Source organism: Alternaria ventricosa (genome assembly GCF_023758065.1).
Source record: "Alternaria ventricosa strain BMP 2768 chromosome Unknown scaffold_5, whole genome shotgun sequence".
Taxonomy (NCBI): domain Eukaryota; kingdom Fungi; phylum Ascomycota; class Dothideomycetes; order Pleosporales; family Pleosporaceae; genus Alternaria; species Alternaria ventricosa.
In genome coordinates, this window is record NW_026055685.1 from 637,400 (window position 1) to 662,866 (window position 25,467).

The following is a 25,467-nucleotide window of genomic DNA, read 5'->3' on the forward strand; positions in this document are numbered from 1 at the left end:
TTCGTTCCTCACTCGTCTATTATATCTGCATATCGATATTATCGCGTTAATCGCATCCCATCCTATTGCTACCCCGAATACCTCCCAGGATCATCCACCAAATTCTTCAATCTCCACGATTTTGGATCGTCGCTGAGGCTTGTGCCCGGAAGTATGAGCTCTGAAAGGATTGGATGTGAAAACTTCAGGTCCGTTTCCTCCATTGGGTCAGTATCGATATCCGTCTCTTCGATCGCGACGTAACGCCCGACAGCGTTGCGAATGTCGGCACTCAATCTTTTCTTCATGACCATGAGCATGACACCGGCGATGAAGGCGCTTTTCGATTGCTCATATAGGCCATTGAAGCATAAGACCAGTGTAGATAAGAGGGATTTGCTGACTTCCGGGGGAGCGTTCCCTGGGTCTTGTTCGAGCTGTTCAAGAGGCTCCAGGGTTAGGTTGGCGAGCTGGGCCAGGAAGATCGTGAGTGTAGAGTCGTAGGCCTCGAAGCTATGACGCAGGTAGTAGATGCGCAAGATGCTTTCGAGTTGAACGCTGGCCTGGGTAACGATATGCTCTGCTGTGTTGCGCTGATGCTGCGTCAACAGCTGGACGCCATCATCTCCAGACGAGATCTGCGTCCGAAACAAAGTTATCAGAGCCCCATAGTATTCGCAGCTGCAGATCTTTTAGCTTTTATATCTTGAATATTTGGCATGGCCACTTACTGTAGCATCAGATGGGCAGGGTACACGATCGAGCGAGGCTGCAGTTGAACAGGCAAACCTCCAGACCAGGCTTCCAACTTTGCCTGTATATGCAGAGCTGCACCCCAAGGCATCTTCCTAGACTCTTTGGAGCGGCTAAAGCACATGACACCGATCTCATTCTGGATGACCCGCAACTCGCAAAGCGCTTTCATACCGCGGGCGAATTCGATTGAGTAGGTGTGCTCGTCCGGTAAATAACGCAGCGATATCTGGCCGTACCACTCCGATCTGCCATCGGCGTCAGGAAGCGGATCTGCAGGGATATCCAAGAGACACGGTGGCTTGAAATAGTAGTAGCTCTGTAATCTGACAGAAGTTAGCTGAGGAATGATACTAGGCAAGTATACTTACGATAGCCACGCGGAAAGGGCCCAAGCAGTGAACGATTTAGCGTGTTCGAGTTTATTGTCGTATGACCGAGGCGTGAAAAGACTCATTCGCTGTGCCATGCTGAGCGCTTTGAGCATGTAAGAGAACCCGACCCTATCATGACCAAAGTCATTCATCGTGGCGTTGATGAGGCAGCCAGCTTGGATCGTTGTAAGCTTGGGCTGCCCCTCTTCTAGTTCCCATAGTCGTTTTGCTTCAGCCAAGAATCGATATGGCAGACTATCTGGATTCCAGAACTTGGTCTGGTTGGCAAACAGTCGAGAACTAGCCTATGATACGTTAGTGAACCCCCATCCATGACAAAGATGTACACTTACTCACACAAGATTTGGCCAAAAGTGCATTGACGAGTAGAGGAGAGCAGAACTCAGCTCTTCTGGATACCATGTCTTCTAGAAAACAATTCTTGACGAAGAAGAACTGTCTTGGATATTGACTGACAAAGTAACTCTCAAGAATGTTGCGCAGCAATTCATCGTTGGAGCTAACACTAGTCCAGTGCGACGGTTGCGCATCCTCAAGTTGAGGGTCAACCAACTTGGCCGAGGAAAAAGGCCTCTCGTAATTGCTCTTCTGGAAAGCAAAATGAGTCTGGGAAGTGTCTGTGTCGTTATCGGATGCTTGGATTGCTTCCGATACCAGTGATTGAAAGTAAGCGCTCTCTCGAAGGCTTGGTGGAATCTCATCCAGATATGGAGAACGAAAACGCGACGACGTTTGGAGAATGTTGGAAGCCTCAGCAACCATCTTCCCTTCTTGTATGTGCTTCACGACGGCCTCTGCGTTTGCACCGGCTCGAATACGGCGGAAGACACTGGCTGCATCCACCTCCGGGAGGTTTTGTAGCATGTCGAATAGTTCTTCTTGGGCAGTACGTTTCTCTTTGAGCTGCTGATATCTACGCTTGAACTGGCGTGACTCGGTCTCGCCATGACGACATTCAGTCTCTCGCGTCACGCATGCAGTGCACTTAGGCTTCAATCCGTCGCACTGTTCCTAGGTCAGTCAAAGTACCAGAAAGTAGCATGTGTTTACTTGCTCTTGACTTACGAACTCGGCAAGCCTCGCAAGCGTTGACACGTGTAGCCTTTTGCCTCTCCCCAGATTCTCTGCGAACTCCACCGGCGGGTGCAGGTAGGAGTGAACGCAGTGGTGGTGGACTTCGTGAAGCTCCTTGGTCCATTCCTTTGAGACCGTGACGTCAGCCGCGTTGTTACTGCAAGATCAACTGCAAGGCTCCGGTCTATATAGACCGCTGCATGACTCTGTGAAAAACGCGTATCAGAAAAGTGCCACAGAAAGAAGCGTGAGTAGTTGGCATCTGACGGGTGGAGGAAGGCTCGAAGGGGAATTTCGTATCGAGGTTTCGTGGCGCCACTTCGGCGCTATTGCCGTCCCGCCAATCATTTGCCGCGTTGGGATCTTCGATCCTCTGCAGCGCGAGCACGTGTCGGCGTGCTAGCGCGTTTTGGCATCGAAATTGTTCAAGAGATCGAACATTCCGCCATCTGAATACATCAGTAACGTGATATCGGTGAGCCACTCCGTCTTCGAGCCACATCATGCAAGTAGCTCTCTTCGAAACCTGCCAATCAACCAGCAGAATCGGCTATGCATCCGGCCCCGAGGTCCAACACTGACCAGGTATCTCAATCCTCAGCCATAGTACCCAGTGTCGGCTTGTGTCTAGACGATGGCAATAGTGTGTTTCTCGCCTTCGCGGCGACTGCGCTCGTTCAGAAGAATTCTCACTTCAATGCCGAGATTCTGATCCGGCACCCAGTGGGGTCTATGCCGCATGGTAACACAATCGGCTCTGTTCTTTAAATCGGCTTTCTGGTTCGCATCGGATATCATACCGGCCTGTCCAAAAACGGATGCGAAAGGCCAGGAAAGGTCACTGTCGCGCCGTTCCTCGGCATGGACGTCCGAATTGGATCCATGGATGTGTCGTACTCATCGATACTGCACGCTCAGCCCTTCCATCCTCTCCTGCGGCGTGGCCAAACGACCACAAAGAAGAGAAAATCTTGACCGTCACACGCAAAGTAGCGTCTGATCTGACTAACATATTGGAGAATTTCCCCCGAACAGGCGCAGGTCTTGCCCCAGTCATACTCGGGAGAAGTCCAGCGATGATAGACGACTTCTTATTACTCTTCGAGGCCACAGTGGCGCGAGGCGGAGCAATGACATACTGATGCTTATCTCCATTTTGTATCGGTCTGGAAGTACTGCAGTGTGGACAATCAATTTAGGAGCAACCTGCTCAGCACTCGACCACTTTGACACTGACCACATCGTTCAAAAGCAACGCCACTACCTACCGACGTTTTGCTAATCTTTGTCTTTGGTGCCTTGCGCGGTTCGCTATCAAGGCTTTCGATTCCCCACTCTAATGACCACATATTTTTTGAGTCACGCATGGCAGTATATACAGACTTGAGATGGTCAATAGGCCCTCACGAGAAGGGCTCAACATGAAATCAATATTAAAAGACTACCCATAGAAGAATCCAGATATGCTGGCTTTTTGGGACAGTATGACGATCGAGTTACCTGGGCAATTCTCGTTCTGGTGACCTCAGCCAACCGCTCCGCGGAGGTCCGCTTGGTCGGATATTGCCCTTTATTTCCCCAACTAATGCGAAACTGTAGTACATTCTGGTAGCGACTACTCCACACAGGCTACGCTGCTGGAAGAAAAGTCCTTGTCGTGTTTACATGATCGCCTCTTAATACTTCTTGATAGGGGCACAGCGCTGGCACAACCGCGAGATATTCGTACGGGTAGGCGGCACCTGTTCACGCACAAGACTTCGGGAGTCTGGCTTGTGAGACCTCCCACAAATGGTGGCTCGATACCTAGGTAGCACGGCATTATCTTTGCTGCGCACTCTGTTTGCGTTACAATCCCAAAGTTGACATCATGCGAATATTGAAATTGCGAAATGCCATGAGTGACGTATCGGCGATGTGGCACCGCCCTGGAGTACCTAGGTACCTGTTCCAACCGACAAGCACGCGGGTTGTGCTCAATGATCAAGGCGCTGCGTTCCACCTCTACTCTCTTAAGTTTCTGGTCTTTGAAACTTAGTATGAACCATGCGAGGGTCTAAACATGACACCAGAGGTGGTGGGCACATGTGCGACTTCCCAAGGCAGCCCAAGATTTGTGATTTCTGGCTGCAAACCTACAGTAAAGAAATTTTTTTATGTACAAGGCCTAACCCATTATTTTCTGACATTTGGGCCTTCGGAACGTGGCTCGTGGGCAAAGTTTGTAGTGGTACGTGGGGAAAGAGATGGGGGATGCGCGCTCGCGACCCAGGTGGGATGACTCGGAAGATGCCGAGATTACCACGCGGTACGCACGCGCCGTACTTTGGACGCCTTTTCGTCGCAACCGCCGGCTTCCACGAGCTACACATCCTCGACGTGAGCTTCTTTGCCAATCAGTCACTGATACTTTCTTTCGATCATCGACCTCCAAGCATGCGCCTTGTCTCTCCTTCTACGTGTAAAATTTTGCGATCCGGGCCTTCAAAGCTAGCTATGGACCACATGCAGCAACGATAAGCAGTAAAGTCGCGCTATGGCTATAACGCCGACACTGCCTCTCACGTCGCCGACCCAAGGCACCAACACAACGTGATTCGTGTCTGGATGCCAGCCCCCGGCTTCTTGGGCACGGCATATCGTGGCTATGGCACGACTGTGATGATGGGTGGCCTAACCTCTCCACAGCGAAGGAAATTCGCCGAAGGGCTCACCGTTCTCCCATAATGCTGTAGACGATCACTTCCACGCCTGCGGTCGCACTCCACAAATCACTCCCATACTCAACACTTGCTCGATCCAACAGGCGGGGAGATGTTGTCGACAGTCTGTCTGCTCCTTGCAGCCACGCTTCCAGTGCGTGGCGCCTTCACCGAGTTTTTCTTTGCAGGCAACGGAGGAATTGGCGATTTGAAGGCATGTCCTAAGTCTTCATTCGGATGTGACGCGCCATCGGTCTGCGCCTTCGATGATCGGACAGAGAAGTATTATTGCTGCATACCAGGGAGTCCAGATGCGGTATGCTGGGGACCTAGTTCAGACTGCGATGGAGGAGACAAGAGAACGCCCTCGGGCAGTCAACAAGGTTGCTCGACTGGTATCAATGCCTTTTGCTGCTTAAAGTCAAGGTGAGCAAACCTATCAACGCCGCAATACTCAACGTTGCGCATGTAGCTGACAAGGCCTAGCGAGACGTGCACAGAAACAGCAGACCAGACGAACATCTGCTGGAGTAAACTGGACAACCCCCTCATTTCCCTCAACGCGACCGCCGTAAACGAAACAGCGCAGTCTCTCATATCCGCTCGCCCTTCGGCCCCTACGTACGCGATCAGCTTGTCTGCTCTACAAGCACTTTCGTCGACCACCGCGGCTGCGTCGTCAGCAACCCCGAGCGTATCCGGAGGACAACCCATCGCTACCACCTCGCCTTCTGGAGGAGCACAGGCAACGGCTGCCTCGCCCCCTTCACCGATCGCGACAGAGGACAACGCGTCGGGTCTCTCAGGTGGCGCGATAGGCGGCCTGGTCGGTGGAATAGTCGGTGGACTCGCTCTACTCGGTCTGGCTGGGTTTCTGTTCTGGCGCAGAAAGAAGAATGGCAAGCGAAATCCGTATGAGCCCGCCAATTCGCATACCGCGCCTACGTACCCAGCCGGTTCTCCTGGTGAGATGGACTCAAATCAGACGTATACCCAGGGACCGGCAACTGAGAAATACGGATATGCGGTCAGTCCTGTATCGGAAGTGCCTGCCGATAGGGCACCGGTAGAGCTACCAGCTGGCACGATATACAACAGATAGCAACCATATTTCAAATGAATTAGTGGGCGCAAAAGAGGAGGAGCGTATATAATATTACGATTTTGTCTTGAACCTACGATCCTACGCAGACCTGTATGATATATTACTATCAGTCAACCAGTCTCGTTTTTGTTGCTCGTGCAGGCAAGATCGCTCAGTGCAGTACCAGACAGCACCAAACCCCACAGGCCCGACACTAACGATGAAAGTTGGTTGCAAAATGTCGCGACATACCTAAATACAAGAACTGACGCCATGTTCTAATCATCACAATGGTATAGTCTGAAGATCTACCCTACCTCACACTATCAAACTCTCTATAAATCTCATCAAACTCCTTCATCAACGCCACTCCATCCATTATGCTTGGCCACTCTTTCCCTTCGACCACACTCCCCATTCCACCTTCAACCCATTGCGCGTACCTTTCGTACACCTCCGCCACGCTCCTCGCGCGAAGACCCAACTCTTTCTGCCGTTCTGGCCAGTCCCAGCCCAAATCGCGCACCTCATCAGTCGCGTAATCGTGGTGCTGAATCGAAATAGGGCCATCATAAGAGTCACCAGACATGAGATAAGGCCCTGGCGCAGTGACACGCAATTCGCCCGTCTCACCAGCGATGTGCCACACGAACCCAGGTTCGCCTTTAAACGGCTGGCCAAGGCGGAAAGAAGCTGTAAGTGTGGCGCCGGGTACTGTGACGCCTTTCTCAGTATTGAGGGTACCGTGTGCAGATATCAGATCGGGTACATCAGTCTTTACGGCCCTGTTGACACTCCCGTCAGCTCCTAGAAGTCTCAGCTCCGGTCGCTGGATTTGCATCTTTGTATGGACCTTTTCCCATCCACCAAGTACCTCGTGTACATAGTCGATCATATGGCCATAATGAATATTGATCGGATGTCCTCCCACCTTCCTATCCGCGAAATACTCCAGAGACTCGGGGAGAGCGCCCCGCTGCAACAAGTTGCCGAAAGCGCGGACTTGGCTGCTGAGTACTTTCCCTATGGTATTTGCGGCTAGCAAGTCTTTGAGTCGAAGGGTGATTGGGGCGACCCGTCCTTGGAGGCCGACGATACTATTCCGCGGTTCGTGCACAAGTTCCGCAAGGTTGACTGTGCTGGCAAGGTCTTGCGTCACTGGCCATTCAATGTACACTGCTTTCCCTGCTTTGAGGCTCGGTCCGGCGACAGAGAAATGTACATCGACGCGGGTGCAGACGACGAGGAGGTCGATGTCTGGGTCTTCTGCGAGAGTGTGAGGGTCGCCATATGCTTTTACGTCTTCGGGAAGTGCGAAGGTCTTCTTTGCTGCTTCTGCGGCTTGAGTAGAGGAGTTGAGGAGAGCGACAAGCTGGTAGTGCTTCTTGCCACGAGGAGAGAGGAGGTATGGAAGATGAGCGTCTGCGGCCCAGGTGACCTTTGCAGATGAAGATAGACCAGCGAGAGCAATGCGGATTGGTGACATGTTGAGTCAAACTGAATGGCTTTGTTGGAGTTTCCGCGGACTACACCAATGTGCTGTATACCTCTCACATATAGCCGAAGCCGACTTCACGATCAATCTCGTATTGCCCATACACTCTCAGTACGATGGCCATAGTACCATAGCCGATACACCTTGGATGCCTTACATGATTTACCAATGCAACGTGCCAATTGCAATGGAGACAAACTCCCCAACATGACGAAAGCTGACAAAATTGAATCTAGAGATATGTCGCCATACATCATACTCGCATGCTCTGGCACAGAGGACTTGTCCATCCGATGGTTGGTGATAGAGCTGACAAACCCAGTGATGATAAAGCGACACCGACCATTGCGGTAAAGATCGCCATTCGTCGCCATTGGCTGGAAAAGCACAACATCAGCGAGCCCTGCAGCTCGAGGTTCCAGACATGGGAAAGAAATGAATATGGCGAGACAAAGTGTCCCATCGGCCTACCATCTTCCAACTCATCCCCAATTCACTCCGAAAGCCTTCCCTAACCCCCCCTTCACACCCACCACCTCCGCACACTCGTCGCGGAGCGGAAACGTGGAGTCGGACCGAAAAGAGCGCAGCGCACGCCATACCCAATCTAGCAACTATACATAATCTCCATGTTATTACCTCCTCTTTCATCGGGAACAAAGACTGAGTCTTCCAAGACGTTTGAGAATGAAGTCCTGATACTCAAACTGTATGAATAGACTTTCCGGGGCGGCAGGCGTTAAGGGGAGGAAAGTGACAGGGACAGCGGAAAACCGGCACGGGTAACACGGCAATGACGGCTTGGCGATTCCACCGCGGCGTTCTTGGCTTGTTTCGGATTGGGCAGTGAACGACAGGGGAATACAATGACATCGGGGTCTGGGGAACTGGGTCTCTGGGTTTCGGAGTTGAGGTTCTCGTCGGGTTCCTGTGGCGATGGTATCTCGAAGATCGTGGGTGAAAGATGACTTGAAAGTCTGCACTTGGGAGTCGGTGAACAGGGACGTAGCTTTCAGACTGGCGTGCGGATAAATACGCGTAATTCTAACGTCAGTCTATGTTGTACAGGTCTAAACGAGTGACAAAAAGCATGGTAAATGCAGATGATAGGGAGCGACCCTTATTGTTATCCAAGCCTAAAATGAGCGGTCCATCCAATACATCAACCCAATGGCACCCCTCCCTTCTGTGCACATCCTCTGCTTGACCCTTGGCGCGTACCGAATTCTCTAATTGCCCCTTGACAGGCCTTCCACCAAAGATAGGGTTAGCCACTCGGCAGAGCGACATGTCGAATGCCTCAGCTCACACCAATCTACCGGCCCAAGTTTGCTTTCTCATGAGCATAGTCTTCCTGGAAGCGGATGCTTTGGAGTTTCTGTGCGTAATCCACGGCTTCCACCTGGGAGTTTGACCTGAACGTAGCGTCGCTATCCCTGACTTGGTTGTTCCACCTGTACAGCTCTGGACCAGGACCCATAGAAACTGGACGAGAGAAGCGGTTGTGCTGGTAGACCGAGCCGCGCTTGGAGTCCATTCTGGTGTTCTTGGGAAGGGCCTCGTGGATGGATCGGACGCGAATCTCCGCGGGCTCAGACTCTTCAATCGCTGGGATCTTCTTGTAACGGTAGAATGCATCGAGTGCGGGGATGGAAAGGCCGTGAACGACAATGGAAAAGATGACGAGGAAGTAGACGACTGGGATCATGGCTGCAACAAGGTTTTCTTCTTCCTCAGTCTCGGCCTCGCCTGGCTTGGGGAAGAGGTGGCGGGTGTGTTCGACGTAGAAGACAGCTCCGATACCTGGCAAGCGTTAGTTTGTGTCATCCTCTGGAGAAGTCTGAGCAACTTACCAATGGGTCCGAAATATCCCATGAACAGCGCCTCCTTCCAGTCCTTGACGACGTCGGGCATGATCTTGTACATCAGGAAAATAGCCGGAATACGACGGAAAGCGAGGATGAGGAAGCCGAGGATCATGAGCCTTCCAAGGGTGATACCAGTGACGTCTGGCATCTGGAACTCGGCCCATGGGATGATGGTTCCAATGTACATGAAACCTCCGAAGTTGAGGATGACATCGAAACAGCTGTTGACCTCGTCGTGGCGCTTCTCGGTTTCCTCAAGGTAAATTCCGTTCCAGTTCATGACGTTGCCGGCAACGAAGCAAGCGAGGAGGTCGTCCGTACCGAGCGCACCGCAAACGCCAATCGTGAACAGGCCGAGGGCCATGGGCCAGAGCAGAAGACTCTCAGAGTCGATCCACTTCTTGCGCAGGGCGAATTTGATGGCGAACATGCTGGCGACGCCGAGAACCACGCCGATTACAACGGACATGAGGATGATGTATAGCCATCCCTCAACAATCCACTGTTCCATGGCCATGGGGACACCGCCTCCGAGACGACCAACTCCTTCTTCGCTACGCTTGGAGAGCATGTTGACTGCCCGATGGGCGATTTCCTTGGCACCTTCTATGCCGGTCTTGAACTCGACGCCATCGAGTTCGGCATGACGAATGAGGTACGTAGCCAAACTGTTCGACTTGTCAGAGAAGCTTCTTGTGTCAAGCGTTTGTGGGACTTACAGCAGGAAAGGGAAACCGAAACCATCGTTGGCACCAGCTTCCGACGAGATGATTTCTCGCAGCGCGCGAGGAACGAACTTGTCAGCAAAGGGACCCTTGGCCACGGCTTGCGACAAGATGGGGTCAGTGCAAGTAACGCAAGATCCGATAACAAGCGCAGCCAAGAAGGTAAGCTTGGGAACTGTGACGAGAATGCACAAGCTAGTGCAGATCCACATGATTGTCATCACAGGGAGGAGGCAGATCGCCATCTCCTTCCACCGGGCTTGTTGGTACTTGGCAGGGAGTTGGAATCCAGCGATGACCAGCTGCACACCAATGACGATTCGGCACATGCCCTATGCGATGCTCAGCAGGGTTCAATATTGGAGTTTTGTGAATTCGCGCTCACCAGCGTGATGGCTTCTTGCTGCCCCTCGGCAGCAGAGCCCCATTTCTCCGCATCTAGGAATCTGGCAGCTATCGGTCCTAGGATGACACCGATAAGAACGGCAGGTACTAAGAAGAATGAGTTCACTGGTTTCAAGGAATGACGGCGCTGCGTCGGGCGGTTATGTACTTACAAGCTTCACCAAGATACCACACTTGCTTGATCTTGACTGAAATGAAGCCGTATAGAACGATGAACGCGCCTGCAGTCAAACGTCAGTGTCTGCCTTTCGATTTTAGCCTGTCGAACGTACCTAGGACGGCGATGACGATGTTCAGCTCGCTAACATCGAGGGAAGGCATGGTGAAGAGCCCTGTAGGGGAAGACCGGAAAAGACGGAAGGAGTGTTTTCAAGGATTCATGCGCGGAAGGAACAACAGTAAGGGTTGAGAAAAAAAGGGTGTGGAATGAAGACGACCAGCGGGAGCGAGTAACTGTAAATAGCAGACCAGCCGTATTTACAAGTCGATTAAAACCAATATAAGCAAGTGCAAAAAGATGGAGAACGAGGGATTTCCCGGACTGGGTCGGAGAGAATTGCGAGCGCAGTGATAGGGAATGCCAGCCTCGATTTCCAAGTTCTTGGGTGCTGAGCCTTGTTACTTCATATCTTTACACGCGTCACGGACACAATGCACTTCGTTGACTTGAAACAGCAGCCGCCAGGACATTCTTGGCTTAGCAGCCACTCCCGCCATTAGGAGGCTTACGACCGGAGCCAAGCGGTGAATGGACTACGGCGGATGGTGCCAAGCTCTCCTGTAGCGCTAGCTTCGAACGCGACGTGTGGGACTTTCCGCCTTAAGGCTCCCTTTGACCCTGTCATGTTACACCTGTGGACGTCGGGGAAACATTCAAGGTTGAGACACAGGAGCTGTTGAGACAGGTTGACCTTGTTCGTAGTGATTGGCGCAAATGAGGAACACAGAACGGCGCAGGTTCTTTTGTCCGGCTGTGAGCATTGCGGCTCGGCAAGCGTCTCAACATGACATTGCCGACGGGCTTCTCGATTTGGCGGAGATGAGTGGCCCTGCACAGAGTTTCCCTGCCAAGTCCGCCAAGTCCGCTGTGCCAAATACAGAACAAACCCTGGCTAGGCAATGAAGCGACATCCAGTAGTGATGTTGTGCATTGCGACAACGCAACAGCAGAGCCTCCTTTGTAGATCTTTGTCCTGCAGCTGTGGCATCCCGATCGACACTTGGCTTGGGGACGCGTCCGCACGAGCATCATCAGTAATCGTCACCCATTGTAGGCGTGGGAGATTATGAGTATCGCCCAGCATTTTGATTTTCTCTGGACGCGCGATAGGCCCAGCTAAAAGAAGCACTCATCTTTGTTGGCAGAACTGGGCGATACTTGGGTCTCTTTGTTGCCGCGCTGCACATCATGCGGGTAACAATGCCTTGACGCGAGCGGGATGGAGGCTCAGTGCGCCCGGCGATACAGCCAAGTACTCTAACATCATTGATTAATCTGTGAGACCACGATCGTTTGGTGTGTTTTAGTGATCGAGAATTGTGGTTCGCACTGCGAGAGGGCATCTGTTGCCGTATTGCCGAATCACTCAAACAGCGCAGCGTTAGAAGCGAGCCGCTTCGAAGCCGCCTCGAAACTGCTGTCTGAGCCGTCGGGGGAAGACATCCCACTAAGTTACTCACGATACCTGCTGAAGATCTTCCTCGCGTGGAGTAATGACGCCGGTCGAAGTCTGGAAGAGGCGGTGTCATGCAGGATGGTCGACAAGCTCCTTTCTTGCTACGAAGGATCCCGAAGTGTATTGAAACCGATGCGATACCTGCGAGCAGGTCATTGTGCTGTACTGGTTGGTAGCCGGCCGAGAATGCTGGGGGAGTGGGGAGTGTAATTCCCGTCTGCGGTGCATCCCGCGCTTGGGCTGCTTCGACCGGCCGTATGTGTTACGGCTGATAGGCACCCCGAGATCTTCATAACTCTTTCACAGCCTGCCATACAGCACACTGAGAATCATTCTTTTTGTTGCGAGCGTGGAGATGCTGACATGCTGAGTGGGGTGTGGATGTCAACGGAGTGGTGGCCGTGAGCTATGACGACATCTCGCCTAAGTGGGGCCCACTTGCACTGTATAGCTGCACTCCCAACCTCTTTCCACCAGCTGTCCATCCACATAGGTTTTATTGACAACCAGATCAGCCATAGACATTCTGCGTTGACTCAGCTGAGCATTTATAAGAATGTTCATATACTCTTGTCGGCATTGAAGATGTGCTGCGCTGTATTACTTCGTCATGTGCTGCTAAGCACTATTCCGTCCCAGGAAATATTGAGGCATGGTAAGGCGTCCAAGGCCAGAAGAGTGGCTAAGCAAGGCATACGACCGCACGATTCTGACACTACGCTCGAATACATATATCACGCACGTCGAAATCACATCTAGTGCGTGTTTGCATTTCCCTTTTCGAAAGTGCGCGTCTTCACCTTCACCTCACCGTTTGACCACCCCCGGGCTACCGCGCTTTGATAGTTATCGATTCATATAACGAAAATTTCCGTTTTACGGCTTGTCTTCCATATTCCAACATCGAACGAGTACGCATCTACTAGCACATCATCTTCACCCATACTGAACTCCCTCCCAACATGTCACCATCGTCAGAAAGGGCAGCGCAAGAGCCCGTTGAGCCCGTTGAGCCCATAAGCCCTCTTTCCCCAAGCGGTCTCACTCTCCAAGTCGACTTTGCCTGGTCGAAGTTCCGCAACATAGTAGCTTCAAAAGGCGCTGGTCAACAGCTCACACCGCTCTACGTGCAGCATTTCCGCCCTGCAAAGCCGCAGTTGCGCTTCGAGCGCGCGTCAGATCAGGCCATCATCGCCAAAGGCACCATTCGTAAGTCTGACTATATTAGATTTAAGAGGCACACTGACTCAGTACTCCCACGTTTAGACAGTTTCTCTATCAGCGGCGATTGCATCATTCATGGCCAAGAAGTCATCCTGAAGCCACTGAAACGCTGGAAGACCAAGTACAACTACCTCTCGCAAGCGCTTGATGGCGTCCCTATCACCTGGACAGCCAACTCCACCATGAAAGTCTGGGATTTCGTGTGCATAAACTCCGCGACCCAGGAATCTATCGCCAAGTTCAGTGTCAATTTGTGGGCGATGAAGCAAGTCGGAAACTTCTACTTTGAGAAGACAGAAGAGGAGGTTACGGAGGCTCTGAGAGACGAAGTCGTTGTCACAGGACTTACTCTGCTCTACCTTATGATGACAAGGATGAACAACCCGGTTCATCTGCTTGGTGCTGCCTTTGCGAAGCCAGGAAAGGTCGAGGGCGATGGGAATGAAGGTGCGATAGCACAGGAAGATGAACCGTCAACTGGCAAGGCGAAAATCATTTGAGATAAGCTCACTATGATTGGCCGTAGGTTGGTGGTAAGGTGGAAGCCACGAGTGTGAGACAGGTCCAGTTCAAATTCAATATACCCAATGGTCAACGACTACCAGTTCCGTAATTTAGTCATAACATTGAGTGGCTTGGAGCGGTCACAAAGTCTATCGCTTGGTCTAGGAACACCGAGTTGCGCATGTATTCATGGTCTGGTAATGTTAACTTTACTGGCTGCCATTCAAGCTAGCGCGCTTCACGACAGCCCATACCCCGCTGTTTGTATCGACAACGCGGCACTGCTCTCAACATAACACTAACAGGCCTGCAACAAGACGTTGCAGCAAACTTAAGACTTTGCGAGGTGAAATATCAAGGAGTCTCAAATCAGCTTAGTTGCCCTGTGCAGCATTGCGGCACGGTCGACGCCAACGATCAAGGGTCGTGCTAAAATCTCACCACCACTCATACTTGGCTGCACACACTTTGGTCAAGGTCTCGATGTAACACGCGCCCGAAAATGATGGGTGTTTACATACCCATAAACGAACAGCTAGTCGGGACGATGACGCCAACCTGGGGCCCGACGCAAAAAGAGCTAGACGTCAGCGAGCAGCGAATTCCTTACACCTTTCGAAAGACCGTTGCCTATCGTGCTTTCAAACTCAAACTATGGCAGCCTTTTAGACAGTTACGTGGCACTGCCTCCCTCGATGCTCCAACGCTCGAACAACTGCTGCTGTCGCCTTGCGATGGCCGGTCTAACGAAGATCCATTTTCCGTTGGTGAGTGTGATGCTTCTTTGCGCAAACAATTCTCTGCTTACTCTTTGCGCTCAATTACAGACATCATGCATGAAGATTTCTCAGAGCTACTTCAGGCACATCCACCACGGAATGCCAAAGTATGTGCTGGCTATCTTAAAGACAGAATGCGCACGGCGTTGCATCGTTCGAAAATCTACTCTCAGAATGAGCGCTTGGAGAGACATCAGCACGTATTCAGAACCGTCTTCTTTCCGCGAATGCTGGCCGTGATTGAACACATTACTGTCGCTGAGGACGGCGAGCTACCAGCACTGGACCTTTGCGTCTATGCCAAACTCGACTGCCTGCATGGATCTTCTCCATTCTTCTCCAATGAGGCCCACCAGAACGCGAATCGTCAAATCGATAAAATACTGAGAAACATTCTGCAGTCGACAAAACGACAGCGCAAAGCTCCTCGCAGAGACAATGGTGACGCGCAAGCACGACAGCCCGACGCGGCCTATCTTTGCCAGTCTATTCGCCGCTTCTGCAATCATTATCATCTCTGCGATCACGTTTCCACGTCTAGAGAAAGCGCTCGAATAGGAAGAGGCAGAGGATGTGTTCGTGTTAATACTGCGGTGGTACTTGATTTTCTACAGAGACATGCGTACACTGAGACGAAGCTCAACGTGTATCTAGCTGTGGGTAAGAAACTTCCGAAAGAGCTGGCTGATATGATCTTGAAGCTTGTGCTGTCCAGTCAAGGTCAGCCAAACGAGCCCGGGATATTTGATCGAGATGGTAAAGCAGTCGTTCAATGTGGAGAGGCTGTAGAGATTCGTCGGACCGAGCTTCTTTGATGCAGCTAGAACAGGCTTGGGAAGTTGCTCCTGCATGATGTCGAGACGGTGCCTCCGAGAAAGAGGCATTGAAACGAGCCAATGCGTGTCGAAGTTGGGTAGAGACATGCGAAGGGCTGGTGATGTCATACCTCGTGTTCACGCGTCAAGCGACGACGCGACAACACACGATCTCGAGCAAAACCGCCTGCAGAATCTGAGCACCAACATTCCCGTTGCATCGCCATTCAGACGGCTCATCGCAAAAGGTGGAGAAAAGAAAGGGAAACTTTCGCGGTCCACATCGGCAGCCGCGATTCATCATGACATCAAGAACGAAACTAGTGTGGGTACCTGCATGCGATGATGGCATATGGCATTTGCTACAAAACCTCCCCTCACCACGCTTTTGTACCCCGCTTGAAACTTCATCTACCACCTCCAATTGAAACAATTATCAAGTTACGCACTTTGTAACTCGAAAGCTTCAAATTTCTCGATACCTCTTAGACCAGACTACACAAACTACATATCAAAATGCCTCGCATGGTCGCACCCCCGCCTTCTGGAGAATTCCAGGTTGTCCTCAGCAAGCCCTTCTCCGGTAAGTTTGTTGATGTGCAATGAACACAGCTTTCGTACTGACATGATGCACAGGTGCACCCACACACATGATCGAGGTCATCGGCGAGCCCAACCGCCCAGCCAGCATCCGCATGTCCAACTACAACGGCAACTCCAAGTCATCAGAGAAGAAGGGCGATGTACCACAGTACGCTCTTCACAGCCCCCTTCATACCAAAGTCCCTTTACTAACTCCATGGCAGAGACGACGTCAAGGAGCTCATGTCTCTCATCTCTACACTCCGCGGTTTCCCTTCGCACCCCAGCAAGGACGTCTACGGCCTAGACACCAAGGTCGACTTCAACACAATGGAGATTCAGTGGGGTAACCAGGACGACGATGCCGCTATGGATGGCGGAGAACTTGCTGGAGAGCAGAAGGATGAGTTCAAGAGGATTGTGGATAGCATCGAGGCGCTTGCGAGGCAGTTCGCTAAGCAGGACTCTGCTGTATAAAGGAACAGGGCATGCTGGCATGTACAAAGAGATGAGGATATGACCAATGAATGAAATAAACATTGACAACCTTCTTTTCGTTGCATATCCACCCTTGCCGTAGGCATCATACATTATGTATCATGAAAGCTATCTGCCACCATGCGCTAACTCATACAGTGGTCTTTCAGACGACAGCTCATTCTTTTGTCCCAGCCCATCGACCTCGTGGCTCTCAACACCCACATACTCGTCATGCTTGCCTTCATTCGAAGCTGCATACCCCGCATGCCCGACCAGCAAATCGCCTCGAGACATCTCCAACCTCGCTTCCGCAAGCCCTCTTTTCCTGTTCTCCCAAAACAGCAGACCAAGCGCAATGAGCAGAGGTATGCCGAGGCCAACACCAAGACCAATCTGGGAGACGGGAATCTTGTCATCTTCGCTACTGCCGTGATCGGTTGCGTTGGCGGGGAGAGTAGGGCATTGCGACGAAACCTCCGATGCAGTCGGATTCGGAGTCGAAGATGAAGAAGCGCTTCCCTCAGACACAGCATCCACACTCCAAGGTCTCTGAACCACAAACTCATTCGTCGTATTCCCATCCAACTTGAACCTCTCCCCCTTACAACACTCCTCACTCCCTTTCCCTAGCAAACCGCAGCAAAATTCCCAGCCTTTGTTCCAACTGCACAGACCGATGTCGTTTCCCTCATTGGCGCAGTATTTAGGACACGACCCTTTTCCGTTCGCGCCGTCCTTCCAGTCTTTGATCGTGCAGCTGCCCACGTAGAGAGTGCCGAATTGGCTCAGGCAGAGGGTGTCGCCGAGGCAGGTGTCGGTGGTTGAGCAGCAGTGCGAGATGGATTGTGTTGTTGGTGAGATGCAGGGGTGGTGGTTTGGTGCGATTGAGTTGGATGAGTCGTAGCATACGCGTGTGTCAGGTTCGGCGTGTGTGGTGACGGATGTGAACAAAATGAAGAAAGGGATGATGAGGCGCATGGCTGGTAATACGTTAATTTGCGGAGTTGTTCAAAATTCATCAGCCTACAAGCACAGAGGTCAAGCCAGACTTTAAAGGACCGACATACAGTCTCCCTTTGTATCCAGGGTGCCTGGTGCTGGGATGCCTAATGTTATTTCGGCATCTCTCGTTCGGCATCTATTTGCTAGAACCCTTGTCGTTGTTGTCGGCCGCCGGGCGTTCTAGTCCATAAATGTGTCTTGCCTAACCGGCGGAAAATGTCGTGAAGAGAAATGATCAGGGGTTACGGACGAGACTCGGATCTCAACGCTTGATGGGGCTTATATGGAAGGATTCTCAGAGATTGCAGTCAAGAATCGTTATATCGCGCTTGTTAATCTGAGTCCTAATAAAACGCCGTGGGAATTCTGGCAGACCGCAAAATCGATAATCATCGCATCATGTCCACATTCGATCGTGTATCCAATCTCAAGCCAAGCTTCCTAAATCTTATACACAATACCTCCAGAGTACATGATCTTGTTCCTCTCGCTAAGAGCTTCAAGTGCCTTCTCAGCCTCGTCTTCGTCAAAGGCTTCACGTCCGTTACCACCACCGAGTCTTGCGTTCACAGCGGCAACAAGCGGCTCCACATCCGCAGCATCGTTGGCAAATAGCGGACCGTCGATGAGCTGGCCAAGTGCTGTTTGGAACACCTGCAGACGTGCCGGTGTGATGCCTTGCGATTCCTGCGACTCGGTTTGTGTCGCGGGTAGTTGCGATTCGGGTTGTGAAGAGGCAGCGCTGACTTGTGACGATTGACCGGCACGGGAGGATTGTGTACGGTTAGTCGTGCGTTGGGTCCTCGGCGTGACATTGTAAAGGTCCTCGTTGTCTTCTTCTTCGCCGCCTTCCTCTTCGGCTGCAGGAGTGCGCGTGGTCTCTGTACGTTGGCTACGGGTCGATGGCCCACCAGTGCGGCGAGATTGCGTGGCTTCTTGCTCGTCACCGTCCTCGTCGTCGCCACCGGACGATTCTCCGTCTGTAGACATAGCGTCTGGATCGCGGACCGTCCGTCTTCGCTTGCGGCGGTCGTCCTCGACAACCTCTTTGAATAGCGCGAAACGGAGGATCTGTTCTGCGACGTCTGCATCCTTCTGCTCTACCCGCTTCGACAAACGAGCCTTTGCGTGGGCGGTGGAAAGACGGATGAGTGTTTCGAGAGTACGTGCGGTGATGGGGGAAGTACGGCGGGTACCCGCGTCTAGCTCGTCGTTTCGTAGTGCAGAGTATGTTGCCACGATATGATCCGCAGCACCTTTAGTGAGGATTGGCTTCTCGCGCTTAGCATATTGAATGTACTTCTTGATGAAGGGTATGCTGAGGACTTCAGTCCTTCGGTTTGAGCCACGTCCAACGGTGATTGTAACGCCGGAGTGCAACATGGGGTTGAACTTCTCGTAGACTTCCGTGGGTCGGTTGGCATCAGCGTCAGTCTCAAGACCGACACCAAGCAGCTGAGATCCCTCCTCACGGACCGGTGCGCCCTCCTCAGTACCAGGCTGGCGGTAACGGTGCATGCGTAGGACATGCTCAGAGATTTGACGGTCGCGTGCATCTTCGATGTCGTCTGTTACAACGAACAGCAAATCGAAACGCGATAGCAGAGAATCTGGAAGAGCGATGTTGCGATGCGGGTCCTTGTGGATATCGTATTGGCCGAAGATGGGGTTGGCAGCTGCGATGACACTGCAACGAGCATTGAGCGATGTGTGAATACCGGCTTTGGCGATAGTAACGGTCTGTTGCTCCATAACTTCGTGGATAGCTACACGATCGACATCGGACATCTTGTCGAATTCATCGATACAGACGACACCACGGTCAGCGAGAACCATGGCACCAGCCTCGAGACGCCGCTCGCCCGTCTCCTTGTCTGATGTAACGGCTGCCGTGAGACCGACACCAGACGAACCACGACCAGTCGTGGCAATGGCAAGTGGGGCGGTATTCAGAACGAAACGCAACAGTTGCGACTTGGCCGTCGAGGGATCACCGACCATGAGAATGTTGATGTCTCCCCTCAAATGGGTACCGTTCTCGAGGTTCTTCTCTTGTCCTCCCAAAAGAAGCAGCAGAATTGCCTTCTTGATGTAGTCGTGTCCGTAGATGGACGGGGCCAGTGATTGCGACAGGAGTTCGAAGACGCGCCTGTTCTTTGATATTTTGTTGATGTTGCGGATATCGGTATCGGTGATAGAAACCTGGGCAATGCCACCGCCGGACTTGGAAGAGAGGAGGATAACGTTGTTCGCTAGGATCAGGGTGCGGAAAGTCGAGCTCCCAGCACCAGCGTTGCGATTACCGAGTGAGCGGTATATGCCGACCATCTGTATGCGGTCTCCCGGCTTCACACGATCTACCAAGTCATCGTCCAAGATGACATCGACGGAGCGCGGTAGCTGACCAGCAGGGGCACGCTCAGGCATTTCTTGGATGGAAATGGTCTGGTGGTCACGGTAGATGCAGTAGCCGTACTCGGTGACGAGTGGGTTGCCCTCGCCGTCGTCGGTCGGGTAGACGCTCGTACTCGCAGCGCCCGTGGTCATGGTCTGATCTCTGTACTCTCGCGAATGGAACTTTTGCTTGTTCTCGTTGTAGTGCACGCTCTTGACAACCTTGGGCCGCACAAGAGACGTCTTTGTGACGATTCCCTCGAGCGACACCATGTGGTTCAGCTGGTTTGAGCCCAGAGTACGCGGGTTGCACGAGTACTCGCCGAAGCTGCCGATATACGCGCAGTAGTATACCACATCGTCGCTTGTCTCGGACTTGGGTCGGTCGGTGAATGTGCGGACGACGTCTTTGAGGGCGCGGTCGAAGGCTTCTGTGAATTCGAAGGGTGAGTTGAGGAGGCCATCGGCGAGTTCGCGGTTATGTGAGCGTATCTCGTCTATACTGACCTGGATACAGTAAGTATGTGTAAACGCTTATAGTATACAACACCTACTGTAAGTCTTCGTAGTCCTCGATTGAGCATCACCAGAATGTCTGCGCGGTAGCTGGAGCGGTCAGTGCGCGCTCTATGGGATAGATGGCTGCTGCATACCTTCGTCTGGAGACATCATCTGTACCATAATTAGTATTGGGATCGTTTCAAGAGTCTGCCTGGCATACCTGGGTCGAGGAACTCTTGCGCAAGACGCACGCGCCTGCGCACCTCCTCGTCTCTGATGACCTCGGCCATGGTATATTATGTGACTCTCTGTCCCGAGAGTGACCAATCGCTGCAAAAAGAACGTTTATGCAGCGTAAGCGGGGGTATTCGAAGTGGGTATATGAAGGGTGTATTGTTTGGCGCTGTTGCTGCGGTGAGGGCTTCGAGGGGCACCAGTTTCGCGCGCGACACCAATTCGCGTCGACGCTAGTCTCTTTCCGTCACGCGTTCCTTCCCATTAACCATCCTCTTTCAGCCTGCCATCAATCAGTCGTTTCCACCCTCTACGCGCAAGTGCTTGCAGTTCTGCATGGCTTGTTTTCTCCGCGTCTTTGTTATTGCATTCACTTTACTGATTGGGCACGTTCTGCCATCTTCTGTGAGCAGCCTTCCAAACCCCCGTAACGAGAAGGTGCGGTCGTGGCAACAACAGCTTCACATCGATTCAACGCTTCATCTCGGCGAAGTATCTTCAGCGCTTCTCAACGCTTTGAATACATTCTCCCAGCAATGCTATCTCGAAGCATCATGAATACGGCATGTGGAGCAGATGCACAACGGTCCTAGCCGGAGATACCATTGCCCTGTAGGCCGACGTCACCCACCATGATCCCGAACAAGCTACCGTCGCGGGTCTGCAGATGTCGCCAACATGGTATATGGCAGATCTAGAGCGACTCGCTCGTCCTTAGTCGCTGCCGGTCCAACTCCGCTAACACCGTACGCTTACCTTTGATGGTTTCTGACGTAATGATACTGGCGGCACTTGACGTCGTCTATCCTTAAGGTATATGAAGAGCCACTGCAACGACAGAGAGGCGTATCGCAACGTTTTCATATCATTTTGAACACCCACTTCTTAAAGTCTCATCTAAGCACTATCACTATGGCGCCCCGCGTTTTCCTCATCACCGGCTGCTCCACTGGCTTTGGCGAGGAATTCGTCAAGGTTGTTTTGCAAAAGGGCGACTACGTTGTCGCTACCGCACGCAACTCTTCCAAGCTATCTTTCGAGGGTGCCAACGATTCCAACAGTCTGCTCGTGGATCTTGACGTGACCAAGAAAGAATCCATCGACAATGCGTTCGATGCGGCTATCAAGAAGTTCAAGAAGATCGACGTGGTTTGCAACAATGCCGGATACGGCCTGAACGGGCCCTTTGAGACCTTGTCGGAAAAGCAAATCAGACAACAGATGGAGATCAACTTCTTTGGCCTGATTGACGTAACGAGAAAGGCTATGGAGACTATGCGAGACTTGAAGTCTGGAGGTGTCATCCAGCAAGTGACGTCAATCGGCGGTCAGATTGGTGAGCTTGAATGTGTTCCATTCTTGTGTTCACTGCTGATTGTCACTAGGTGTTCCTAATTTCTCCATCTACTGTGCCAGCAAATGGGCCGTTGAAGGATTCACAGAGGCCATTTCGAAAGAAGTGAAGCCCGAGTGGGGAATCAAGTTCACCTGCATCGAGCCCGGTGGTTTCCGAACCGACTGGTCAGGCCGCAGTATGGACTTCGGCGAAGTATCGAACCCAGCCTACTCACACGTCGATCCCAAGAAGCAGGCCGAAGGGCGCCATGGCTCTCAAGCAGGAGGTACGTCATGGTCAAACTGTTACACACCGGACGACTGCTAACAATCTCCTCATAGACCCGGCTAAGGCTGCCAAGGTGTTCTACGACTTGGCCGTCATGGACGACCCGCCTATCCGATGCGTTGTTGGGACCGACGCGTACAGCCTTCTCAACAAGAAGCTTGAAACTTACAACGAAAGTGTCAAGAAGTTTGAGAAATGGAGTAACAGCACCGACGTCGAAGGCTACAAGGCGCCCAACTAGGTACCGGAAAGGAGCAGGTAGAACAAGAACGCAAACCCGAAAGAGGCAAGTAGACAAATGTGTGGTTCTCGTGTAGAGCCTTTGCACGACCAATGCCGAATAACAGGATTCGTTCCAACACTACACTGCACTTGCAGATCTGCATTTCGATATATATGTCTTGCTCAATGATACTGCAGTAAGGATGTCTACCTTCCACTAATACTGATACCCTCGATGCTACAATATGTAACAACAGAAGTATACCTCGATATGTTTACTTCGGAATGCAGGATGGAAAGGATTGGCTGCAAGAAGATGTATCGTCACACGGCGACGATGTTGTGGATGTTGCCACGTTGCGCCCGACCAGAAGGTTTGACTCAAGTCCGGTACGTGTCAATACGACCACATAGCATACTAATGACGATCAGTGGTGTCATTATCGAGAACTAAGGACTTCCATGTGGCAATACCAGCATCGCGGAGCAAATGAAACGTTTGGCGATCGTTCGGCTGCAATGGCGGCCACTGGATCTGGTGGAGCAACGTTCCACTCAAATTCCGGTACCAAATAAGGCAACGAATCGAAACTAGTCCGCAAAGATCGCATCTCCAGCGCACAAAACCAAGAGAGGGAACAGCCCCTGACATCACTTGTACTACTCAAGCGGTACATCGGCCAACGGTGTCGCAGAGATCGTGACAGTATCGGCACTTCACGCATCCGAATACGTACACGACCTCCAAGTATTGCGTGCTTACAGACCATAGGTCCACGATGCTCGAAAGAAAGCACACTCGACGATGTCACACGACTCTCTTCATGCGCTCCATCGCGGACGGGGTACTGCTACCGGCCTAGGCTTTGCTTGCCACCACTCCCTCACCGCTGTATATACGAGGCCGAAGCTCGGGGGCTTGAAGAGCACATCTGACTTTCCTAGTTCGAGAAAATGCGTCCCATGATGGAATTATGCGCTCTTCACACAATGAAAGGTGGTCGCGGGGGCTCGCACCAGACTTCCGCCGACCAATCCCCGCTCACATTATACAACCTTTACATGTACCCTGGTCACGAGAACTACACCTTTCGAAGCCAATCCCACCGCCGTTTACATCGTGAGCGTCAGAAACAGGCAGCTCCAGCAGCCCTCTATTGTGGTTGCAAACGAAGCTGCCTTCAACTCCAAGTGTCGGTTCGTGACCCCTGACGTACTTCACCTTTTTCGTATAAAGTCTGCGATTGAGTTTCTATTTCTTCGACACCCAGAGCATTCAATACTTGTTACTACTATCCATCTTCGATCATGAGGCGCTTTGGAAACACCATCCGAGACTCGGGACCGGCAAGATTTACGACTGCACTCCTTACTGCGCTCCTGATCACCAGCGCTACATTCATTCCGTTCCTCACACAGAGCGCAACCGCAAATCCAGTTCCTGTACCGCGCCCTGAACCAAATCCAAATCCATATCCAAATCCTAAACCTCAGGACCCTCAAGCTGGCAGTCCTACAACTGATGGTTACTATCCCGACCCCGAGCCATGTAAGGGCAACTGCTCTTGGATTCACGACCCTAGTGTCATATTTGAGAAGGATAAATACTGGCGCTTCTCGACTAGCGGCAACATCGCCATTGCCAGTGCACCATCCCTGGGAGGGCCTTGGCAATATGAAGGCGCGTTGTTACACAACGGTACCAGCATCCAGGTTCATCCGGATCAAGACATCTGGGTAAGTCCACTTTATCCATGTACTGAATCTTGATCTATCAAGGATCTTTCTAACTTTCGAAAACAGGCACCTTCAGTAATGAAACGAGGCGACACCTTCTACTGCCACTACTCCGTCTCCCGAATCGGCCTCCAAAACTCCTCCATCGGCGTCGCAACATCGCGGTCCCTCGAACCCGGTAGCTGGCAAGACCACGGGGATATCGGCCTCCCCCTATCCGACAAGTACAACCTCATCGACCCCTTTGTCTTCCAAGAGACGCCCAAAGACCCCATCTACTTCACCTTCGGCTCCTTCTGGGACGACATCTTCCAAGTCGAGCTTTACCCGCACGACGACCTCATGGCTTTTGGCGGGTGGGCCGAGCAGAATAACCGCATCAATAATATGGTGCGGAATAGTACTTACGGGGCTACGGTTGCTGAGGGCGCTATCATGTGGAAAGAAAAGGACTTTTACTACATGTTCTACAGCGTGGGCATGTGTTGCAATACGCCAGAAACTCCAGGAGGTCTTGCTCCTGAGGGTCAGGTCTATCACGTTGTTGTCTGTCGCTCGGAAGTTCCTACTGGGCCTTTCTATGATCAGGAAGGAAAGAGTTGTCTCGAGGAGAATGGCGGTACGACGATTCTCGCTAGCCATGGCGATGTCTATGCGCCTGGTGGACAGGGTGTTATGGTCAACCCTGAGAACGGGAGGACTGTGATGTACTATCACTATGGTAAGTAAAAACCTGGTAATGATGTGTTTGGATCAAGCTAACGTTGATGCAGTTCGCCCGAGTATCAGCTATGACGCTGAGCATTTCTACTTTGGATACAACTACGTTGATTGGCAAGATGGTTGGCCGGTCGTTGTTCCTGCTGAGTGATGGGCGTTCTGCAACAGCCATCGCCTAATTTCTTTCTGGTTTCTTGATTACTTGGAGTGCAGCGTCTCGAGAACGGTCTTTGGGATGGCCATCCTGAGGCTCACGATTCACGATTTACGACTCACGACTTCACGACTAAGACTGTACTGGAAGCAATGCTGGATGAGCATTGATGTAAGATGTGGTTTGTCGGAGGCTTTCGGCGAACTGACGCGATTACTGCTGTATCATGGCTCTGAATGTTGCCATGACTCTTTATCGTAGATATTCATATGTAGTACCATCGAATCCCACACTTTCTGACAATATGTATTGTAGTACAACCTTTTCTTTCGGTTCCTG

The 25,467-nt window shown here is 51.9% G+C and overlaps 8 protein-coding genes across 8 annotated transcripts; 5 read left to right on the forward strand and 3 right to left on the reverse strand.

Annotated features, from left to right (window-relative positions):
• Window positions 1-68: 68 nt before the first annotated feature.
• J4E93_003586 (uncharacterized protein) lies at window positions 69-1,486 on the reverse strand (the record flags this gene model as incomplete). The annotated part of the gene is made up of 4 exons (XM_049341520.1): window positions 69-660; window positions 711-1,058; window positions 1,104-1,411; window positions 1,466-1,486. 4 exons carry the CDS (start codon window positions 1,484-1,486, stop codon window positions 69-71), a joined length of 1,269 nt encoding a protein of 422 aa, XP_049201025.1.
• Window positions 1,487-5,214: 3,728 nt separating this feature from the next.
• J4E93_003587 (uncharacterized protein) lies at window positions 5,215-6,005 on the forward strand (the record flags this gene model as incomplete). The annotated part of the gene is made up of 2 exons (XM_049341521.1): window positions 5,215-5,219; window positions 5,390-6,005. The coding sequence occupies 2 exons, from the start codon at window positions 5,215-5,217 to the stop codon at window positions 6,003-6,005; spliced, it is 621 nt and encodes a 206-aa protein (XP_049201026.1).
• A 2,792-nt stretch (window positions 6,006-8,797) lies between these two features.
• On the reverse strand, window positions 8,798-10,801 carry J4E93_003588 (uncharacterized protein; the record flags this gene model as incomplete). Its single annotated transcript, XM_049341522.1, has 6 exons — window positions 8,798-9,285; window positions 9,336-10,018; window positions 10,070-10,407; window positions 10,461-10,567; window positions 10,633-10,701; window positions 10,753-10,801. 6 exons carry the CDS (start codon window positions 10,799-10,801, stop codon window positions 8,798-8,800), a joined length of 1,734 nt encoding a protein of 577 aa, XP_049201027.1.
• A 2,317-nt stretch (window positions 10,802-13,118) lies between these two features.
• Window positions 13,119-13,880, forward strand: J4E93_003589 (uncharacterized protein; the record flags this gene model as incomplete). Its single annotated transcript, XM_049341523.1, has 2 exons — window positions 13,119-13,365; window positions 13,423-13,880. The coding sequence occupies 2 exons, from the start codon at window positions 13,119-13,121 to the stop codon at window positions 13,878-13,880; spliced, it is 705 nt and encodes a 234-aa protein (XP_049201028.1).
• Window positions 13,881-15,994: 2,114 nt separating this feature from the next.
• On the forward strand, window positions 15,995-16,537 carry J4E93_003590 (uncharacterized protein; the record flags this gene model as incomplete). The annotated part of the gene is made up of 3 exons (XM_049341524.1): window positions 15,995-16,061; window positions 16,115-16,229; window positions 16,285-16,537. 3 exons carry the CDS (start codon window positions 15,995-15,997, stop codon window positions 16,535-16,537), a joined length of 435 nt encoding a protein of 144 aa, XP_049201029.1.
• A 1,446-nt stretch (window positions 16,538-17,983) lies between these two features.
• J4E93_003591 (uncharacterized protein) lies at window positions 17,984-20,727 on the reverse strand (the record flags this gene model as incomplete). The annotated part of the gene is made up of 4 exons (XM_049341525.1): window positions 17,984-20,443; window positions 20,491-20,542; window positions 20,590-20,608; window positions 20,658-20,727. The coding sequence occupies 4 exons, from the start codon at window positions 20,725-20,727 to the stop codon at window positions 17,984-17,986; spliced, it is 2,601 nt and encodes an 866-aa protein (XP_049201030.1).
• An 856-nt stretch (window positions 20,728-21,583) lies between these two features.
• J4E93_003592 (uncharacterized protein) lies at window positions 21,584-22,536 on the forward strand (the record flags this gene model as incomplete). The annotated part of the gene is made up of 3 exons (XM_049341526.1): window positions 21,584-22,007; window positions 22,057-22,293; window positions 22,349-22,536. 3 exons carry the CDS (start codon window positions 21,584-21,586, stop codon window positions 22,534-22,536), a joined length of 849 nt encoding a protein of 282 aa, XP_049201031.1.
• Window positions 22,537-23,825: 1,289 nt separating this feature from the next.
• Window positions 23,826-25,125, forward strand: J4E93_003593 (uncharacterized protein; the record flags this gene model as incomplete). Its single annotated transcript, XM_049341527.1, has 4 exons — window positions 23,826-23,960; window positions 24,012-24,254; window positions 24,321-24,975; window positions 25,028-25,125. The coding sequence occupies 4 exons, from the start codon at window positions 23,826-23,828 to the stop codon at window positions 25,123-25,125; spliced, it is 1,131 nt and encodes a 376-aa protein (XP_049201032.1).
• Between the last annotated feature and the right edge of the window lie 342 nt (window positions 25,126-25,467).